At 46.4% G+C, this 16,295-nt stretch overlaps 2 protein-coding genes across 2 annotated transcripts; both read right to left on the reverse strand.

Moving 5' to 3' along the window:
* Positions 1 to 731: 731 nt before the first annotated feature.
* RPL13A (ribosomal protein L13a) lies at positions 732 to 7,554 on the reverse strand. Its single transcript, XM_083708015.1, has 8 exons — positions 7,439 to 7,554; positions 6,555 to 6,627; positions 5,731 to 5,796; positions 3,874 to 3,975; positions 2,779 to 2,864; positions 2,514 to 2,573; positions 1,200 to 1,322; positions 732 to 856 (listed from the first exon to the last, which is right to left on the reverse strand). The coding sequence occupies exons 1-8, from the start codon at positions 7,451 to 7,453 to the stop codon at positions 770 to 772; spliced, it is 612 nt and encodes a 203-aa protein (XP_083564141.1). The 5' UTR covers positions 7,454 to 7,554; the 3' UTR covers positions 732 to 769.
* A 2,356-nt stretch (positions 7,555 to 9,910) lies between these two features.
* On the reverse strand, positions 9,911 to 15,974 carry LOC310829469 (trans-1,2-dihydrobenzene-1,2-diol dehydrogenase-like). Its single transcript, XM_083707988.1, has 7 exons — positions 15,663 to 15,974; positions 13,600 to 13,711; positions 12,290 to 12,453; positions 11,893 to 12,145; positions 10,883 to 11,007; positions 10,253 to 10,403; positions 9,911 to 10,167 (listed from the first exon to the last, which is right to left on the reverse strand). The coding sequence occupies exons 1-7, from the start codon at positions 15,753 to 15,755 to the stop codon at positions 10,058 to 10,060; spliced, it is 1,008 nt and encodes a 335-aa protein (XP_083564114.1). The 5' UTR covers positions 15,756 to 15,974; the 3' UTR covers positions 9,911 to 10,057.
* Positions 15,975 to 16,295: the final 321 nt, after the last annotated feature.

A 16,295-nucleotide genomic window follows, 5' to 3' on the forward strand; every position in this document is an offset into this window, starting at 1 on the left:
AACATATATAAGAGGGGGGAAATTGAGATCTTTGGTGCAGGCCTAAAATGAGCATGCCGGCAGAATCAAAGGTGATGCTAGCAAATTTGGTTATTGGAGGGCCAGCAATTGAGAGAGATGCAAGTAGACCAGACATGGCCAAAATTGGCCCTCCAGATGTTTTTGGACTACAGCTCCCATCATCCCTAGCTAACAGTGCCAGTGGTCAGGGATGATGGGAGTTGCAGTCCCAGAACATCTGGAGGGCCAAGTTTGGCTATGCCTAAGTAGGCCAAACCTGTTAAGAAGTGTGACCTAAGTAAAACAGTTCATGGCTTGGAGCTGAAGTTCTTTCTGATGATTAAGACTATTCTCATACTTAACACGGGTTCAGCAGTTGGCAACCCTACTGTCAAAGCATAAAGAGGTTTGTGTACGGCACAAGGCCAAAAGACGGAGGGGCTTACAGGACTAAGCACCAGATGAGAAGTGTCAATCAAGCAATTTTTAAAAAGTGACTAGGACCAATACCCCTTCCCATTGTTTATCTCTTATAAAGCAATCCAACTCATTCCTAGAACTATGATCTCCCAAGTGCAGCAGTTCCTCTGCCAGAGAATCAAGAAATCTTATCACTTACTCACACCAATGCCATTTTCCTTAAACTCCAGTCCACTGCAGAAGAGAATTTGGCTGTAGCAATTATTGATTGGCTAACTTAAGTGATTTTAAAGCACAGACACAAAACCAAGAACCTGTAAACTATATCATTTATTGTGAATAGTTTTATTTAAACCAGAATGCCGTAATGTTTCAAGATGTCTGTATATTTTGCAATCTTGCCTTCCACATTTTTCTCTGCCTGCTTTTGGAGTTTCTACAAGAAAAGAAAAGAAAAAGTAAATTCATAGGTAGGCTTTGTAAGAGTAGAAGAGGTCTGATGTTAAGAGAGCACAACATGTACACACAACTTTACATATAGATGGAAGACAGACAGTTGGGGGGAATTAACCAAAGTTCAGCTTAGGTATCTTCAACGATCTGAAGCCTATTCACCTGCTGGAGTGGCATAAATAGACACTCTTGCCTGTAATAATAATCTAAAGGTTCTGGTTCCCCCTCCATTTTTAAATTAAAAGGGGGGAGGGAAGGAGAGGGGTTCCTTTCTCCACTAAACCCAGAACACTCCCCACAATAATTATGAGTTCAGGCTAACTCACCTTCAGTTGCTTCTTCTTTGTGTAATGAATCTTGGCCTTTGCCTTGCGCTTCTCCTCCAGGGTAGCTGTGATGGCTTGGTACTTCCACCCAACCTCATGGGCAAGGCGACCCAAATAGGCAAACTGTGGTTGGGAAAGACACGTATTAACTTACAAGCCTCCAGCACTGCAGGGTGCTGTTCCAGTGCACAAGATGTCGCTGCCCACACACAAAGTTGGGAGCTACCTCCTCGCTTACCCCTTCTTGCCTCTATTCACTGAATCCCACACAGCAACTGCATGAAGGCCTTTCTCCCAACCCACATGCTATTGCCCACAGAATTCCGCTTTCAATAATATTCCTAGGGAGACTATTGGCTCCGTTCCTAGCACTTTCACCACCAGGCAAACCCTCCATCCAAGCCCTGAATGCAGCACACATTATAAACAGGGATGTGGAGCCTGTTGCCCTCTGGTAGTTGTTGCTCCAACTCCCATCAGCCCCAACTAGAGCGACCAGGAATGATGGGGAGTTGGAACGCAACAAAATCTGAACGACCCCACAGGTGACTCCTTAAGAGCCCAAATTCCTGCTGCACACGAACTGCTCTAATTTATATATGCCTTGCTGCTTACCCAAAGTGCTGTTTTGCCCCCACTCAAAGCACAAAGCTCCAACTATGAGGGGCTGGTCTCAGATGGTAGTGCATGAAGAGTTGTGGTCTCATGGTCCTGAGACTCGAACTAATGGTGGAGTGTCATCATCACTGACCAGCCAATAGCAGAAGGCGACACTTGCTGAGCGCAGTAGCTAAGGTCATCTTGCCAGGAACAGTCTATTAAGGCTGCTTCTGATAGGCTGAAGCAAGCACCAAAAGAAACCAGTTGCATAGGGGACAAGGCAGGTTTGACCATGACATGAGGTTTCAAGATGATCACATGGAGAAAGAAAGCTGCCATGGGTCCCATTAATAGACTAAGGATGCTCCCAAATTCAGAATTTTGTTCTTAAATACTATTTGTGGGGGCTTCCAGAAGTAACATATAAAGCTTATTGTGAGTCAGTCCATTTGCTCCAGTATTGCTGCTCTCCAAGGCCTCAGGCTACCTCTCTACAAAACTACACAATATTTTCAACTGGAGATGCCGGAGGGTGAACCTGAGGCTTTACGCATGCAAAGTGTTTTGCTCCAGGTCTAACTTGGGGCCAGGGGCGCTATAGGCCCTCCCCCAGTTAGTGCTTTATGGCACTGGAGTGCAGAAATGTTGGCAAACCACTCTGTGTGCCCCTCATTGGAGCTGTAAGACGTCTACTAAAAAAATGGTAAAAAATACCTTGCGTGTGGGCTTGAGGCGGACTACTTTCAGAGCGGCAGGGACCACCATCCTCTTGCGCTGTAAAGAGAACACATGTCCCATTAAGCAATATATGCAAGACAAAGGCAACTGTGAGCACTCCCAGAGGCGCAAAATCTGCCTCAGCGTTTGGAATTTTCTTCTCACTCTTCAAGTCAAACAATGTAGGTATAAGAGAAACATCACTGACAGAACAGGATCAGGAATAATGATGGCAAAGCACCAAAGACAGAAGGAAAGTTACCTTATCGTAAGGAGGAGGGATGCCATCAAAGACCTTCAGCCTCTCCAAGGCAGCCTGACCCCGTTTGGTCTTGTGTGGGAGCATTCCTGCAAAGGGAGAGGAGATGTGAAGAGGCTGGAGGAGAAACAGAAGAGCAGTACGTGTCCTCTAAAAAGAAGCGTGAAATTTAGAATAAAAATTTGAGGGTGGGTTATAGGAAATAAAGTCAAAAATTTGAGGGTGGGTCAAGGAAATAAAGAACTGCATAACTTTTAGAAGGCAGCCCTGGATTGGGACGTTTTTAATGTCTGATGTTATTCTGTTTTATTTATGCTGTAAGCTGTCCAGAGTGGGCGGGTTATAAATAATAAATGTATTATTATTATTATTATTAACAACAACTTGCCTCTTTAGGGCAAATTCTGGAAATGAACACCCACTGGGATGTATATACTGACCAGCCAGTATTAGGGTAGCTTAAAAACCCCCTGATCTTTGCTAATTGCAATATAAACACATGAGCGGGCATTGGAACATAGCTATCCATTGGATTTCACACTTCTCCGAATACTGTGATATAGTTTGTAGCTCAGAACACATCAAAATGCACAGAGAACTGTGTATTTTGAGAAAACACACATTAAATATGTACAGGCAGTGAGTGATCAGTTTAGGTGTGCCTGATATGTGCATGACCATGCACACTGAACCTGGAAGTGACCCAAAAACATCACAAAAGGGGGTGTTTGAAGACTTTTTCAATGGTGTTTCAAATATACTTATTCATTTCATTGTGTAGTGCCTTGGAAAATAACCCCCATGTAAACTGGGATTTGCCTGTATCTAAGTGCATGTGTAAAAGACAGATAAAAATTCACACATTCAACACAGAAATGGAACCAAAGAGACCCATGAGTGAATATGTGAAAAAGACACAGAATAGAAATGGTTTGATGTTAAAGTCTTAACATGTTTTAGTAAAAGTGATAAAACACAAATTAATAGAACTGTTGATTCCCACTGAATACTGATGTGTGAATATACCATGTGATGGGCACGCCCCAAGACGTTAATTTATCTTCTTGGTCAGATAAAAGTTGTTGAGAATACACCTACCTCGCACTGTCCTCCAGAAGATCCGGCTAGGGGCACGGAAGTGGTAAGGACCACGGGACGGGTTGGTGTTCATACGCTTACGGAGGAAAGCAAGGTACTTCACTGGGAGAATGGGAAGAGAGAATGGCACGGTTAGAGCAGGCTGGCAAGAAAGTTACCATGAGCACAAGGCTGGCAGATATGCAGTCATCTATATACTACTTACCTAAGCATGATGGCTATCAAGCCAGTTTGCAAACTTTTCAAGACCCACCTACTCATTTCTTGTTGTCTAGAAACTATGTTTACACTGCCTCAGGTTAATAACCACAGCAGTCAGAACAGGCCCCGCAGAACGTAATAGCCTTCAGGTCTTCATGCACCACAGGTCTTACAGACTCTATGATTTGTACATAACAAGGCATGCTGACGAGAAAATATTCTATAACAAATGGGTACCAAAGAGGCAGAACTTGCTATGAGAGGTGAGTGGTGGTCTCAGATGGTAGTGCATGTAAAGTTATCTCATGGCCATGACACTCGAACTAATGGTGGAAAAGCATCATCACTGACCACCATCGCACCCATCCTGTTCTTCAAGTCAACGCCATTGCACATCAATGAGCAACAGTGGCAGTTACAACTGGCTAGCTAGTCCACGACACAGTATCATAAATGTGCCAACAGAAGCTGGCCAGAATGACAACAGAACAATTAAAAATGTTTTTAGATGTTCTCAATATCTGCAGATAGTTTTAAATTGTTCGTAAATGTTTGAAATATGCTCTTAAATGTTAATAATTAATATGCTGCCCACTCGACTGGGTTCCTCTAGCCACTGTGGGCAACTTCTAACAAATTATAACACAATACAACACCAAACCCCGGGTTTCTTTGGGAAATAGGGTGGGATATTATTATTAAAGTTATAAGCTCAATGCTATGTATTGTGGGCAAGAAGGAAAGCCAAAATCTGAATTTATGCAAACATGAGACTTGCAGAGATGGTCAGTTGGCACAAAGCTATTTCCTTCCTCTAGACCCGGCACGGGGAGGGTAAAGAGCTGAGCAGTCCACCGTTAACTGGCTCTTTGTCCTCTGGAATTCTCATTATGGAGTCTTTACCAGGTAGCATCTACATCTGACCCAAAGCGCCTCTGCAGCTATGGCTAGAGAATTACTCCATTTAAAAGGATCAAGGGAAAGACCTATTTGAAACACCGGAAAGCTGCCACAGACAATATGGAATTAGATGAAACAATGGTCCGGAGCTTGCTGTAAGGCAGCTTCCTAGGTTTATCTCTGATCCCTAGCTATTACTTGCAAGAAAAAAGGTCTTCAGCTACATTTCATATAAATGCTATTGCTCTCTAGTGCGTCTTCTTGAAGACTCAAGGATCACTGCCAATCCTCCCATTTGAGGAAGCATACACATTCCCCAGTAAACAAAAAAACCCACTGGGCCTCATAGTATATAATGCTTATGCTTCAAACCTGTGAAGTCAGTACTACTTGGTCTCTGTAATAATGCCACCTTTATTCTACACCTGGGGAGGTTAACTTGCAATGTTCAAGATACTGCTGGACTTGAACTCCCATCAGCTCCAGTCTACATGGCCAATGGTTAAGAGATTATGAGAACTGGAGTCCAACACCATCTAAAGAACCACAGGTTTCCCAGCCTTGTAGGGGATAAGATTGTTCAGCCTCAAAGACTGAAGGATTGGCTGTGCTTGTCACAGATGGAGACGTTGCTTTATTATAGGCATGGAGAAACACTCTGTCCACAACATAATGCAAGTACTTTGAGAGACAACAGTAGAACAAGAATCCTAGCCAGACATTTAGACAGATTTTAAAATCTGCTATGGTACTTACGTTTGTTACGGTAGAAGTTGCCGGATATGTTGATCCCTTCGCATCGCACGACTACCACTTTGCGCCCTGGGAAGGGAAAAGAGTGCAAACTGAGATTGTGTCCTCACCAGAGCACAGGCTGGACACTAAAGTTCAGAAGAGGAACTCAATACTTTACCTGCCTGCTACAGACAAGGTAATTTCATGTTTCCCAGCCTCTAGCTAGAGACTAGAAAACTGCAAGCTGACTCCATCATTCTAGTACACAACACACATCCCACTCCTTCTCAGCTATGTGCTCAAAAGTTGGCCAAGCAAAAGCTCAGAAATCACATGGATCTTCCCTCATGAATCAATGTAACAGCACATGTGTTTCAAGTATAAGAACCTAGGTTCAAAGCCCCTACCCTAGGCTTTGGCAACTTAGTGCCTGCCAGCAAAGCCACAGTTCAGAACATACCATGTAGCAAGGTTAATAGCATTTGGGGAGTAAGAGCAGAACCCTGGTTCCGTTTTGTCTGATTCTCCTACTTGGCATGCACCCCCCAGTAAATACCCCTGAGGGAATGTAACCCTCAAGAGAGATGAAGGTTTATTATCCTCTACACTAGAAACTATGCCTCTTAATTTGAAAGGCCACATTCATTTTGCAATCCTTGGAGAAATCTAAGTTCGAAGCACTCCCAGAGCAAAAGAATTTGCTATCACAGTTGCAAGACTCAAAAAACAAACATCCTCACAGTCTACTCCAAAGTATGTAAGAAGGAGCAGAATTCTCAGCACAGAAAACTGTGTGTCCTCTGCCTGCCAGTAATAGCCTCTTCCCCTCTGAAACTGAATCTTACCCAGCAAGACTTGCTTAGCCACAATGGCAGCCAGACGACCCAGCAGGTGGCCACGTCCATCAATCACCAATACCTGGAGAAAGAAATGAGTTTTAATTGGGGGCCATGTAAGCTGATAAAGGAAATGAGGGGGGAGCAAACAAATATTTTATTAGTCCAAGTAAATGTTAATGCTACAGCAATTATAAAGGTATCCCAAAGAGGAGTACAGGTTCCTGCCTGGGATTCTGCACAGAAGCACTCCTGCTGGAAAAATATGTGCTGCCACATTTAAAATATAGAGAAAGATTGTGAAGGTGCAGAGAGCCGTTGCTTGTAGGAGCCCCTCTCCTTTCACTCCAGATGAGCAAGTCTGGCCTGTACCTAGTCATTTTTTCTTTTTCATACCTAGCCTACCGATTTACATTTAAGTATTAAGAAATAACACACATATGCTGTTGAACACCCCCAATTCTTCCTTCCATTCAACATAAACCTGAAAACGTCAAGTCCTCCGTAGATGTTGCTTCCGATTAAAGAAGGAAAACAGCAACGTGGTGATGGGGGGACGAGGCCCGCTTGCAGGAACCACGCGGTCCATATGTATCCCCATCCAAGTGGCTAGTCCGCGGTGACGGGGAGCCACTCCACACGGGCGCATCATCAGCATGATTAACCCCGTCCGAGGCCCCGGCCCCGCACGCAAAGGCGGCAGCCTCGTCTCGCCCGCCAGGCCGCGCTTCCCTCCACGCCACGGGCCTCCCGGCCCCCTCCCCACCAGCCAGCGGCAGGGGAGGCAGGATGCGGCCCAGCACGAGGCTCGCCGCCCGCACGCCCTCCCAGCGGCCTCCCTGCCCGTTAACCTCCGAGAAAAACAACCGAAAACCCCTCAGAACAAGCCGCACCTTTGGCTCCGCCATGGCTGCTCCTCGGCGGCCGAACGAAAAAGAGGCTCCGCCCAGCGCACGCCGCGGGGTTACCCTTTCCGGCTGCTACCGAAAAGGTCGGATAAGCGCAGGGGCGGAAATGACGTTGACGGACAAGGCCGCGCGGCGAAGCCGACAGTGTGAACGGCGCCCTCGTCGGCCGGGCTTGATGACGTCGAACGCAGCCTCGCCTCTCTACGCCTTTTGCGTATCTATGTATTGGAGCAACCGCCAACGTTAGACCGGGAGCAAGGCGCCGTTTGCTTGGGCCTCATTTTCCCCACCCCACCCTCAGCTTGTTGTAACGTATTAGAGCTGTCACGCTTATTAATTAGTTTTTTATTTCCTTTTAAAAAAATCTTTATTATATTGCAAAGTACAGTGGTACCTCGGGTTACAGACGCTTCAGGTTACAGGATGCTTCAGGATGAGAGCAGAAATCGTGCTCCGGCGGTGCGGCAGCAGCGAGAGGCCCCATTAGCTAAAGTGATGCTTCAGGTTAAGAACAGTTTCAGGTTAAGAACGGGCCTCCGGAACGAATTAAGTACTTAACCCAGTTGTTCTTGCCTTATGGCGTTTACTGATCCCCTCCGTGTCACTTGCTATCCCACCTAGTGTGTCTAGGTGGCTCACTAGGCGGGCTCCCAAGGTGCTTCAATGTGGCTCAGTGGTAAAGAAGCTGCTTTGTATGCAACATGTTCCAGGTTCGATCTGCATGATCTCCAGGTAGAATTGTTCCCTCTGCCCTGTTGGCAGCCGCTCTGGGTTGCTGCTGACCGTCAGAGAAGGTCAGGTGCAGTAGATCATTATCCCATCCGACCTGTGGCCAAGTTTGATAGAAACTTTTTGATAATACAGTGGTACCTCGGGTTACAGACGCTTCAGGTTACAGACTCTGCTAACCCAGAAATAGTACTTCGGGTTAAGAACTTTACCTCAGGATGAGAACAGAAATTGCGTGCCAGTGGCACAGCGGCAGCGGGAGGCCCCATTAGCTAAAGTAGTACCTCAGGTTAAGAACAGTTTCAGGTTAAGAATGGACCTCCAGAACAAAGTAAGTTCTTAACCCGAGGTACCACTGAACAATAAAAGAAACTAATCTAAATAAAATCAAAGAGAGAGAAAGAAAATAAAAAAAGGCGAGGCCTCTCTCAAAGGTAGCTCTTGTCTCACACAGAAAGTGGTGGACCCTCCCAGCTCTCACCTGGGAGCTTTCCTTCTCCCAGTCTCTCACCTTGGGAGGTCTTCCCTTCCCTACCTCTCAGAGTCCTTCCATCAACCACCCATTTTTGGACCCCAAAAATGGCCCAGAGTAGAGAACACCAAAGGGGGGAAAGGGGTTCTTCAATTTTCCGTCTGTGCATTACATAAAAGAAATTATTCCAAGCACTCACTTTACAATGATATCCAGCTGAGAGGACAGGAAAGGGGTTTTCAAGCAAGGGGTTTCTGGGAGAGAGGAGGAGGAAGAAGGGCTGAGATCCATCTTGGAAAGGGAGACAAAAGCTTCCCTGCACTGCTGTGTGCCATCTAAGATCTGGACTCCCTCCATGCAGACTGAAGGTGTAAATAGGTGAATAAACCATCTTTTTTCTGCCATGTCTTCTATTCTCCAAAGGGATACAGATCCTGTGTGCGCGCCTGGGGCTCCATGGGCTTTTGCCACTGCTTGGCAGAGAGAGGGGCAGACACCCAGCTTTTTCAACATTATTAATTCATGTCAGCAATGGTTAAACTCTAACCAAGCATATCAGTTACAGATAGGTAGCCGTGTTGGTCTGCCATAGTCAAAACAAAAAAAATTCCTTCCAGTAGCACCTTAAAGACCAACTAAGTCAGTTCTTGGTATGAGCTTTCGTGTGCATGCACACTTCTTCAGATACACTGAAACAGAAGTTTCCAGATCCTTCTATATAGTGAGAAGGTGGGGAGGGGTATTACTCAGAAGGGTGGTGTATCTGAAGAAGTGTGCATGCACACGAAAGCTCATACCAAGAACTGACTTAGTTGGTCTTTAAGGTGCTACTGGAAGGAATTTTTTTTGTTTCAAGCATATCAGCTTTGTTTTCATACTGGCACAATCCATGCGGACAAAGGCACAGCCTGCTAAATGCTGACAATCATGGTCAGTGCTTGCAGATCACTATGCAGAGGACTTGGCAAGCCCCATGCTTAGCAATTGGCAAGTGCAATCTGCTGATCCTCGGGTCATGTGAGGCTCCATGCTTTACAAGACCTGATGATCAGTTGGTTGGGGTTTGCGAAGCCCAGGTCTTTACCGGCACTGCTGGTCAGCTGATTGATGGCTCCTGCAACTCCTGTTTGGGTTGAGTCGGATCTTTTACCTGCTCCAGCTCCAAACCTTAAGTTTAAAAGGCTTCTATTTACAGAATGTTAAATAAATCAACATCTCATGGCGGGTGAGGTTCACATAATAAGCAGACGTCCCCATCGCATCTAACTGCATTTTATTCCAAAGCTTACAATCAACATTTGTTGCAAATTCACCCACCAGACTGGAGTTTTTAATAGTAAAATCTGGTCTAGCGGCCGCCTCGCATGTATGAGCGAGGCCATTGAAATCAAGCCTGGAATGGGTCATGCATGGTCCTGAGGATAGGACACCCCAAGCTGCCTACGGATTTCATCCAAGATAGAGTGGAGAAGTTCACTGTCTCCATGAGACATGATGGGGCTCTCCTTCAGGCCTGAGGGAGAGGAAAGAAAAAGGAGAATAAGTCAGGATGCTCTGCTGCTGCGCGCAGTCCGCCCAGGAGTGCCCGAGACTTTTACCTTGAAGGAGACATTGCCTGACGTGTTCTGCTTCATAGCACAGGCCAGTGGAGTTGATGAAGTACAGTTTTTGGGAAGGATGAGGAACAGGAAACTCTTCCTTCTGTCCATTGACAACCAACTCTTCTGGGCACCAGAAGGGACCGGGAATCTGCCGAACACAGTTGTGAGAGGAAGCATATACCAATACAGGCCCTAGAGCTCTCAGAAAGGGGTTATTTTGAGCAAATCATTTGTAAAGATATAGTTATGGGGCTCAAACTTTCCCAGGAGGGAAGCTCCGGGCTGTGCTTATGCTGACATTTATGTTTTCCACAACATTTTGCACATAGGTCAAAAGCTGATTCTTCCATTCAGTGCAAAATGTGCAAATTAAATAAATTTCTACCCGGTGGTGGTTGTTGTTTAACTCCACGGTCTCCAGATACACATATGTGTGTGTATGTGTGCTTTTCTCTGTCCTACCCTCACCCACCCAAACCGTCCTTCCTTACCCTCTTGGCCAGGAAGGGATGAGGTTAGGTCCCTAGAAGAGCCTACGAAATCCTGGATTGTGATCCTCCTGAAGCTTCCTTTGGTTTCCAGGAAGATGCAAAGTGTATCCCCTTCTCCATGTGGTCCAGGACTTACCTCGATTATCCCCTTGGTGCCAGTAATGCTGGCTTTGTTGTGCATCCAGGTCATCATAGTATAAGTGAGGACAGCTTGGCGTTGGCCAGAGTAGTTCAGGATGATTGAAGCTGTTTCATCTACATCTTGGGGGAAACAAGCAACAGTGGTCAAATCCACATGCCAGTTGTGCTGTGTTAGGCACATCATATTCTGCATCCACTGCACACTGAGATCTTGATTTTCCCTACCCTAGTCTGGACCTATTTGCACATTTTATACCCCTGAAGGCAATTTTTCACAAACTGGGCTGTGTACACACACCATACATTTAAAGCACAATGCAGCCTTTCTACTAAGTACTGTACTGGCCCAAATATAATCCGCACTCCCCCCCCCCCTCCAAATTTGGTTCGTGAAAAGTTAGTGTGGCTTATATTTGTGACCTTACCATAGTGGTACAGTGGTACCTTGGTTCTCAAACACATTGGTACTCAAATAAATTGGAACGCAAACACTGCAAACCCGGAAGTACCGGTAAGTGTTCTAGTTTGTGAGCTTTTTTTGGAAGCCAAATGTGCTCCATTTTGAGTGTTACGCTTCTGATTTGAGTGCCACGCTTCCGTATTGAGTGTTACACTGAGGTCTGTCTGTTTTTACTATTTATTTTGCGTTTTTGTTTTTTGCGGCTTTTTTGCTTTGTTTTTGTGACTGTGTGGAACCCAGTTCAGCTACTGATTGATTGATTGACTGATTGTGTGACTGTAGTACATTGTTTATTGCTTTCATTTTATGAATCGTTAGATAGTAAAATTCATGTTAAATGGCTGTTTTAGGGGTTGTTTTTAAAAGTCTGGAACGGATCAATCCATTTTGCATTACTTTCTATGGGGAAGCGCGCCTCGGTTATGGAATGCTTTGGTTTTGGAACGGACTTCTGGAACCAAGGTACCACTGTATCTGGTATACCCTTGAATCCCTGGTGCAAAATACTGACCTCTAGAGGGGACCAGGACCAACACAATACTAACCTGTTTCATGCAAGAACCCCGAGGCCACAATGGACTCTGGCTTCTCCCCATCAAAAACCATGCAGGCCAGCTGAACACAGTAGATACCAATATCCAGTAAGGCGCCTCCACCAAGATCTTTCTTCAGAGCCCTGGGGACAGTTAGGAGAGGGACACCAAACTCGGCTTGAACCACTAACACATCCCCGACAGTCCTTTGATGGAGCAGAGAGCGGATCTTCTCCAAAGCAGGGAAGAAGCGTGTCCAGCAAGCCTGAGGACAAATCCGAACATTCACCTGCTGCAGCCCCACACCAGGGGCTCGTGCTCCCTTTGCAGGGCTTGGAGATGCCAGGCCAAAGCCCACCAGTTCCATACGGTACCCCTTTGGTCTTCAGGGAGAGCTTCTGCCTCTTACCTCCATGAGGAAGACGTCCTTTTCCCGAGCTGCCTGCACCATCTTCTTGACCTCTGCAGCGTTCATGCCCAGGGGCTTCTCGCAGAGCACATTTTTCCCAGCCTGGATGAAGAGGAGGGTGGCTGGCAGGTGGTGGGGGTGTATCACTCCCACATACACCACATCTGCAAAAGGTAAGGGAAGTCCAGAGGAAAGCTTCGCTCCTGAGCTCAGCCACAGCCAACATTTATCTTGAGAAAGAGCCATTTAAAGCACACAAGCTACAGTTCCCAGGATTCTTGTGCTTTAAATGTGCTTCCAATGTATGCAGCTAGAGTCTGCATGGTTGGGGAGACCCTCCAGGCCTGCCCATCCCCCCCTTTGCTCTTAGTACTTTTCCTCCCTGCGCTCCCTTGCCTCATCCCCCACTCCTCAATGACCTTGCTTCTCACCCTCCTTCAGAGTTTTGCTTGCCTGGAATACAGTGGTACCTCGGGTTACATACGCTTCAGGTTACAGACACTTCAGGTTACAGATTCCGCTAACCCAGAAATATTACCATGGGTTAAGAATTTTGCTTCAGGATGAGAACAGAAATCATGCAGGAGCAGCGCAGCGGCAGCAGGAGGCCCCATTAGCTAAAGTGGTGCTTCAGGTTAAGAACAGTTTCAGGTTAAGAACCAGGACCAGGACCAGGTTAAGAACGGACCTCTGGAACGAATTAAGTACTTAACCCGAGGTACCACTGTATGCCCTTGAACTCCAACAATGCCTCTTGCTTGTTTGGAAAGAGAACAGAAAGGGGTGAGAGAGTTTATGTAGAAACTGTGGAGTTTGCAGCCCAAATCACAAATGCATGTTTTCTATTTCTTTTATGCACGTGGGATAGGAGGTTTAAATCTAAGCCTACAGAGTTAAATCCATTCCCAACAGAAAATGCTCTACTGTAGAAATGTAAACATGCATATTGGTTGCTCTGCCCACTTTTGCCTCTGACTCCTCCCACCAGGGGCATGTGGCCCTTGGAAAGTTGCCCAGAAGGGAATGTGGCCCCCAGGTTGGAAAAGCTTCTCCACTCCTGTTGGATGATGTTCCCATTCCAAAACCCAGTTTACATTGTACGGTACAGGGGAATTTCCCTTTTCCCTTGGGGGACAGATGTGGCGCATCTGCTGCACATGCAGAAGATCTGAAGATTCCACCTCCAGCATCTCCAGGTGGGGCAAGTCAAGTGTAGACCATACTGAGCTGGATGGACCCCATGGTCTGACTTGGAACAAGGTAGTTTCCTCCCTCCCGATGTCCCCAGGGTTTCAAGGAAGCTTTCTCACCAACGTCCGTATCCTGAGTCAGTTCTGCATAAGAGCCATAGGCCTTGGGGATGCTGTGGTTCTTGGCGTATTCCTGTGCCCGGCTCAGCTCACGAGAAGCAATGGCCACCACCTGGGAGGTGGATGGGGCGAGAGACAGAGGAACAGAGTGTGACTCTAAAACAGCACAGGACTGGAGCACAAGAAACACCACCTTCTGCTGGAAGGGCTTGGCCAGATTGAGCAGCTATTATTTCCAGAAGGCCTTTTGCTTGTCCGTCCTCCATCTGAAGACATGAAATATACTCAGAGTCGAGAGTGGATTTCATGCTCTTTATTCAGCTCATGGTGGTGAGGAGGGAATGGAAGTCCCCTCAAAGTATCTGCTTTATATACATTATTTACACAGTGGGCTGCATGTGATTGGCTAATTCCGGAATTCTCCTGTAGGCCAATCAGGTTGTGGATTCACTTCTATCTGGAGCTGGATTGGGTGGCTCCTGCCGACCAATCATACTGCTGCATTGTTCTAGGACCAATCAGACTGCTGCATTCTGAATCCTATTGTTCTAGGACCAGTCAGACTGCTGCATTTTGGATCCTATTGTTCTAGGACTAATCAGACTCCTGCAGTTTGGATCCTATTTAACTCAGTACATAACACCTGGCCTGTTGGATCAAGCCAAAAGCCTATCTGCTTTTCCTCGTGCTGTCGACTGGATTAGACATTGTATAGAGACGTGTGACTGCATACCTCCAACGTTTCTCCAATGAAAATAGGGACATCCCATCCCATATTAATAGGTTTACTATTTATACCCCACACACATCTTAGTGGGTTGTCCCAGCACTCTGGGCAGCTTCCAACATATAGAAAAACATAATAAAACATTAAGAAACCCTTCCCTATACAGGATTGCCTTCGGACGGTTCAGGGGTCGGTTAACTCCACAATTCTCCAATGAAAATAGGGACATCCTAAGGAAAAGTGGGGCTTTCCGGGATCAAAACAGAAACTGGGACGGCTTCTCTAGATCAGGGACATCCCTGGAAAATAGGGGCATTTGGAGGGTCTGTGACTGTTTGACCCACTGCCAGATGAATCCCAGGGGAGGCTGCCAACTGAGTTAGGGGCCACAGCGATCCAGCTGCATTGTTTTATACTTTTTGAATGTCCCGCAATCTTATCATGAAGCAGTTGTGTTCTTATAAATCAAGCACGGCTTGTTGTTTCTTTTTGTATTCCAACATATTCCTTATCATTAAAAAATATGGTGTTGCACGAGAAAGGGTGGCCCAGAGAAAAAAGTTTGAGAACCACCGGGCTAGTGCAACTATGGCCAGATCAGACAGAACCTGCCAGCTATTGTTGAATAGTAGCTACACAAGTAAATCAGGATGAATGCTCAACAAATAGGTCATCTGGAGGAGCGTCTAGTTAGTAGGCCTGGAAGAGCCTCTAGGTTTACAAATTCTTGAATAAAGGAATCCAAATTCCTCCTTTCCTTAAAGCCAGACCCGCTGCCTTCTTCTGAATCGCAAGTTGCTTGAAGTCGTATCTTTTCTGCATCTATAATGTAAACCACAGAACCACCTGCCTTCTCCAGTGATCTGGCACAGGGATGGGAACTGTTGGCCTTCCTGATGTTGGGGGTATCCAACTCCCATCACTCCCAGCCAGCACCATAGCCAATGGTCAGGGATGATGGGATTTGTAGTCCAACATCATCAAGAGGGTGACAGATTCCCCACCCCTGATGTAGCATCTTGGCTTCCAGAGACCCCAGTCTCTTTATTTCTAGTTCTCCCTTCTTTCCTGAGGACCTGGGAGTCCTAGGTGCCCTAGGACCACTGTATTTTAATAGACCACTGTATTTTAATACTTGGTTGGAAGCCGCCCAGAGTGGCTGGGGAAGCCCAGCCAGATGGGTGTGGTATAAATAATAAATTCTATTCTATTCTATTCTATTCTATTCTATTCTATTCTATTCTATTCTATTCTTCCCAGTTTGAGCTTCCCATTCAGTTCCATAGGTGGGAATAGCCCCCCTCCATCCATCTTCAGTCTGGGATCCACTTATTACCTTGTGGTCCTCTGGTGGCAGAGTCTTCAGAGCCACCAGGAAATCGTGGCTAATCTTGCCAGCAGAGCAGATCCCCCAGCGGGTGGCTGTCATGGTAGCAGAGAGGAAGAGAGAGAGAGGCGTTGTGTGTGGACGGAGAAAGGCAAGCAGCGCTTGGTGTGGCTTCTAGTGCAGGGAAAGGACCGCTGCCCCTCAGTCAACGTTCGTGAAGCTTGGACTCTGGACTTGGGCACCTGGCCAGCTATGGAGCGAGAGAACCAGCAGGGGGCAGCAAATCCCTCAGAATGAGAAGGGACAGCACAGGTATGTATGTGGGGGTTATTCCAGGAGCCAGGTATCTTAAGAGGGCTTCAATTTGGGGGGGGGGGGAGTGGTTGGACAAGGAGTTATCCACAGTTACTTTTGGCCCTGCTCTTTCCAGGCCCAGGCCCATGCTTTAAAGATCTGTCTCTGGGTGCTCCGAAAACCATCAGGGGTAATAGGGCCATTCTGGGATTAAATCAGAATCTGAGGGTGGGGTGGCTTTTGTAATACTGGGACTGTCCCTGGAAAATCTTGGGACATTTGGAGGGGATGTAGGAAGCTGCCTTGTTTACATTGACTTGTCAGCAGCTCCTGAGGATTTTAGACAGG

Source organism: Podarcis gaigeae (genome assembly GCF_964106915.1).
Source record: "Podarcis gaigeae genome assembly, chromosome: 13".
NCBI lineage: Eukaryota > Metazoa > Chordata > Lepidosauria > Squamata > Lacertidae > Podarcis > Podarcis gaigeae.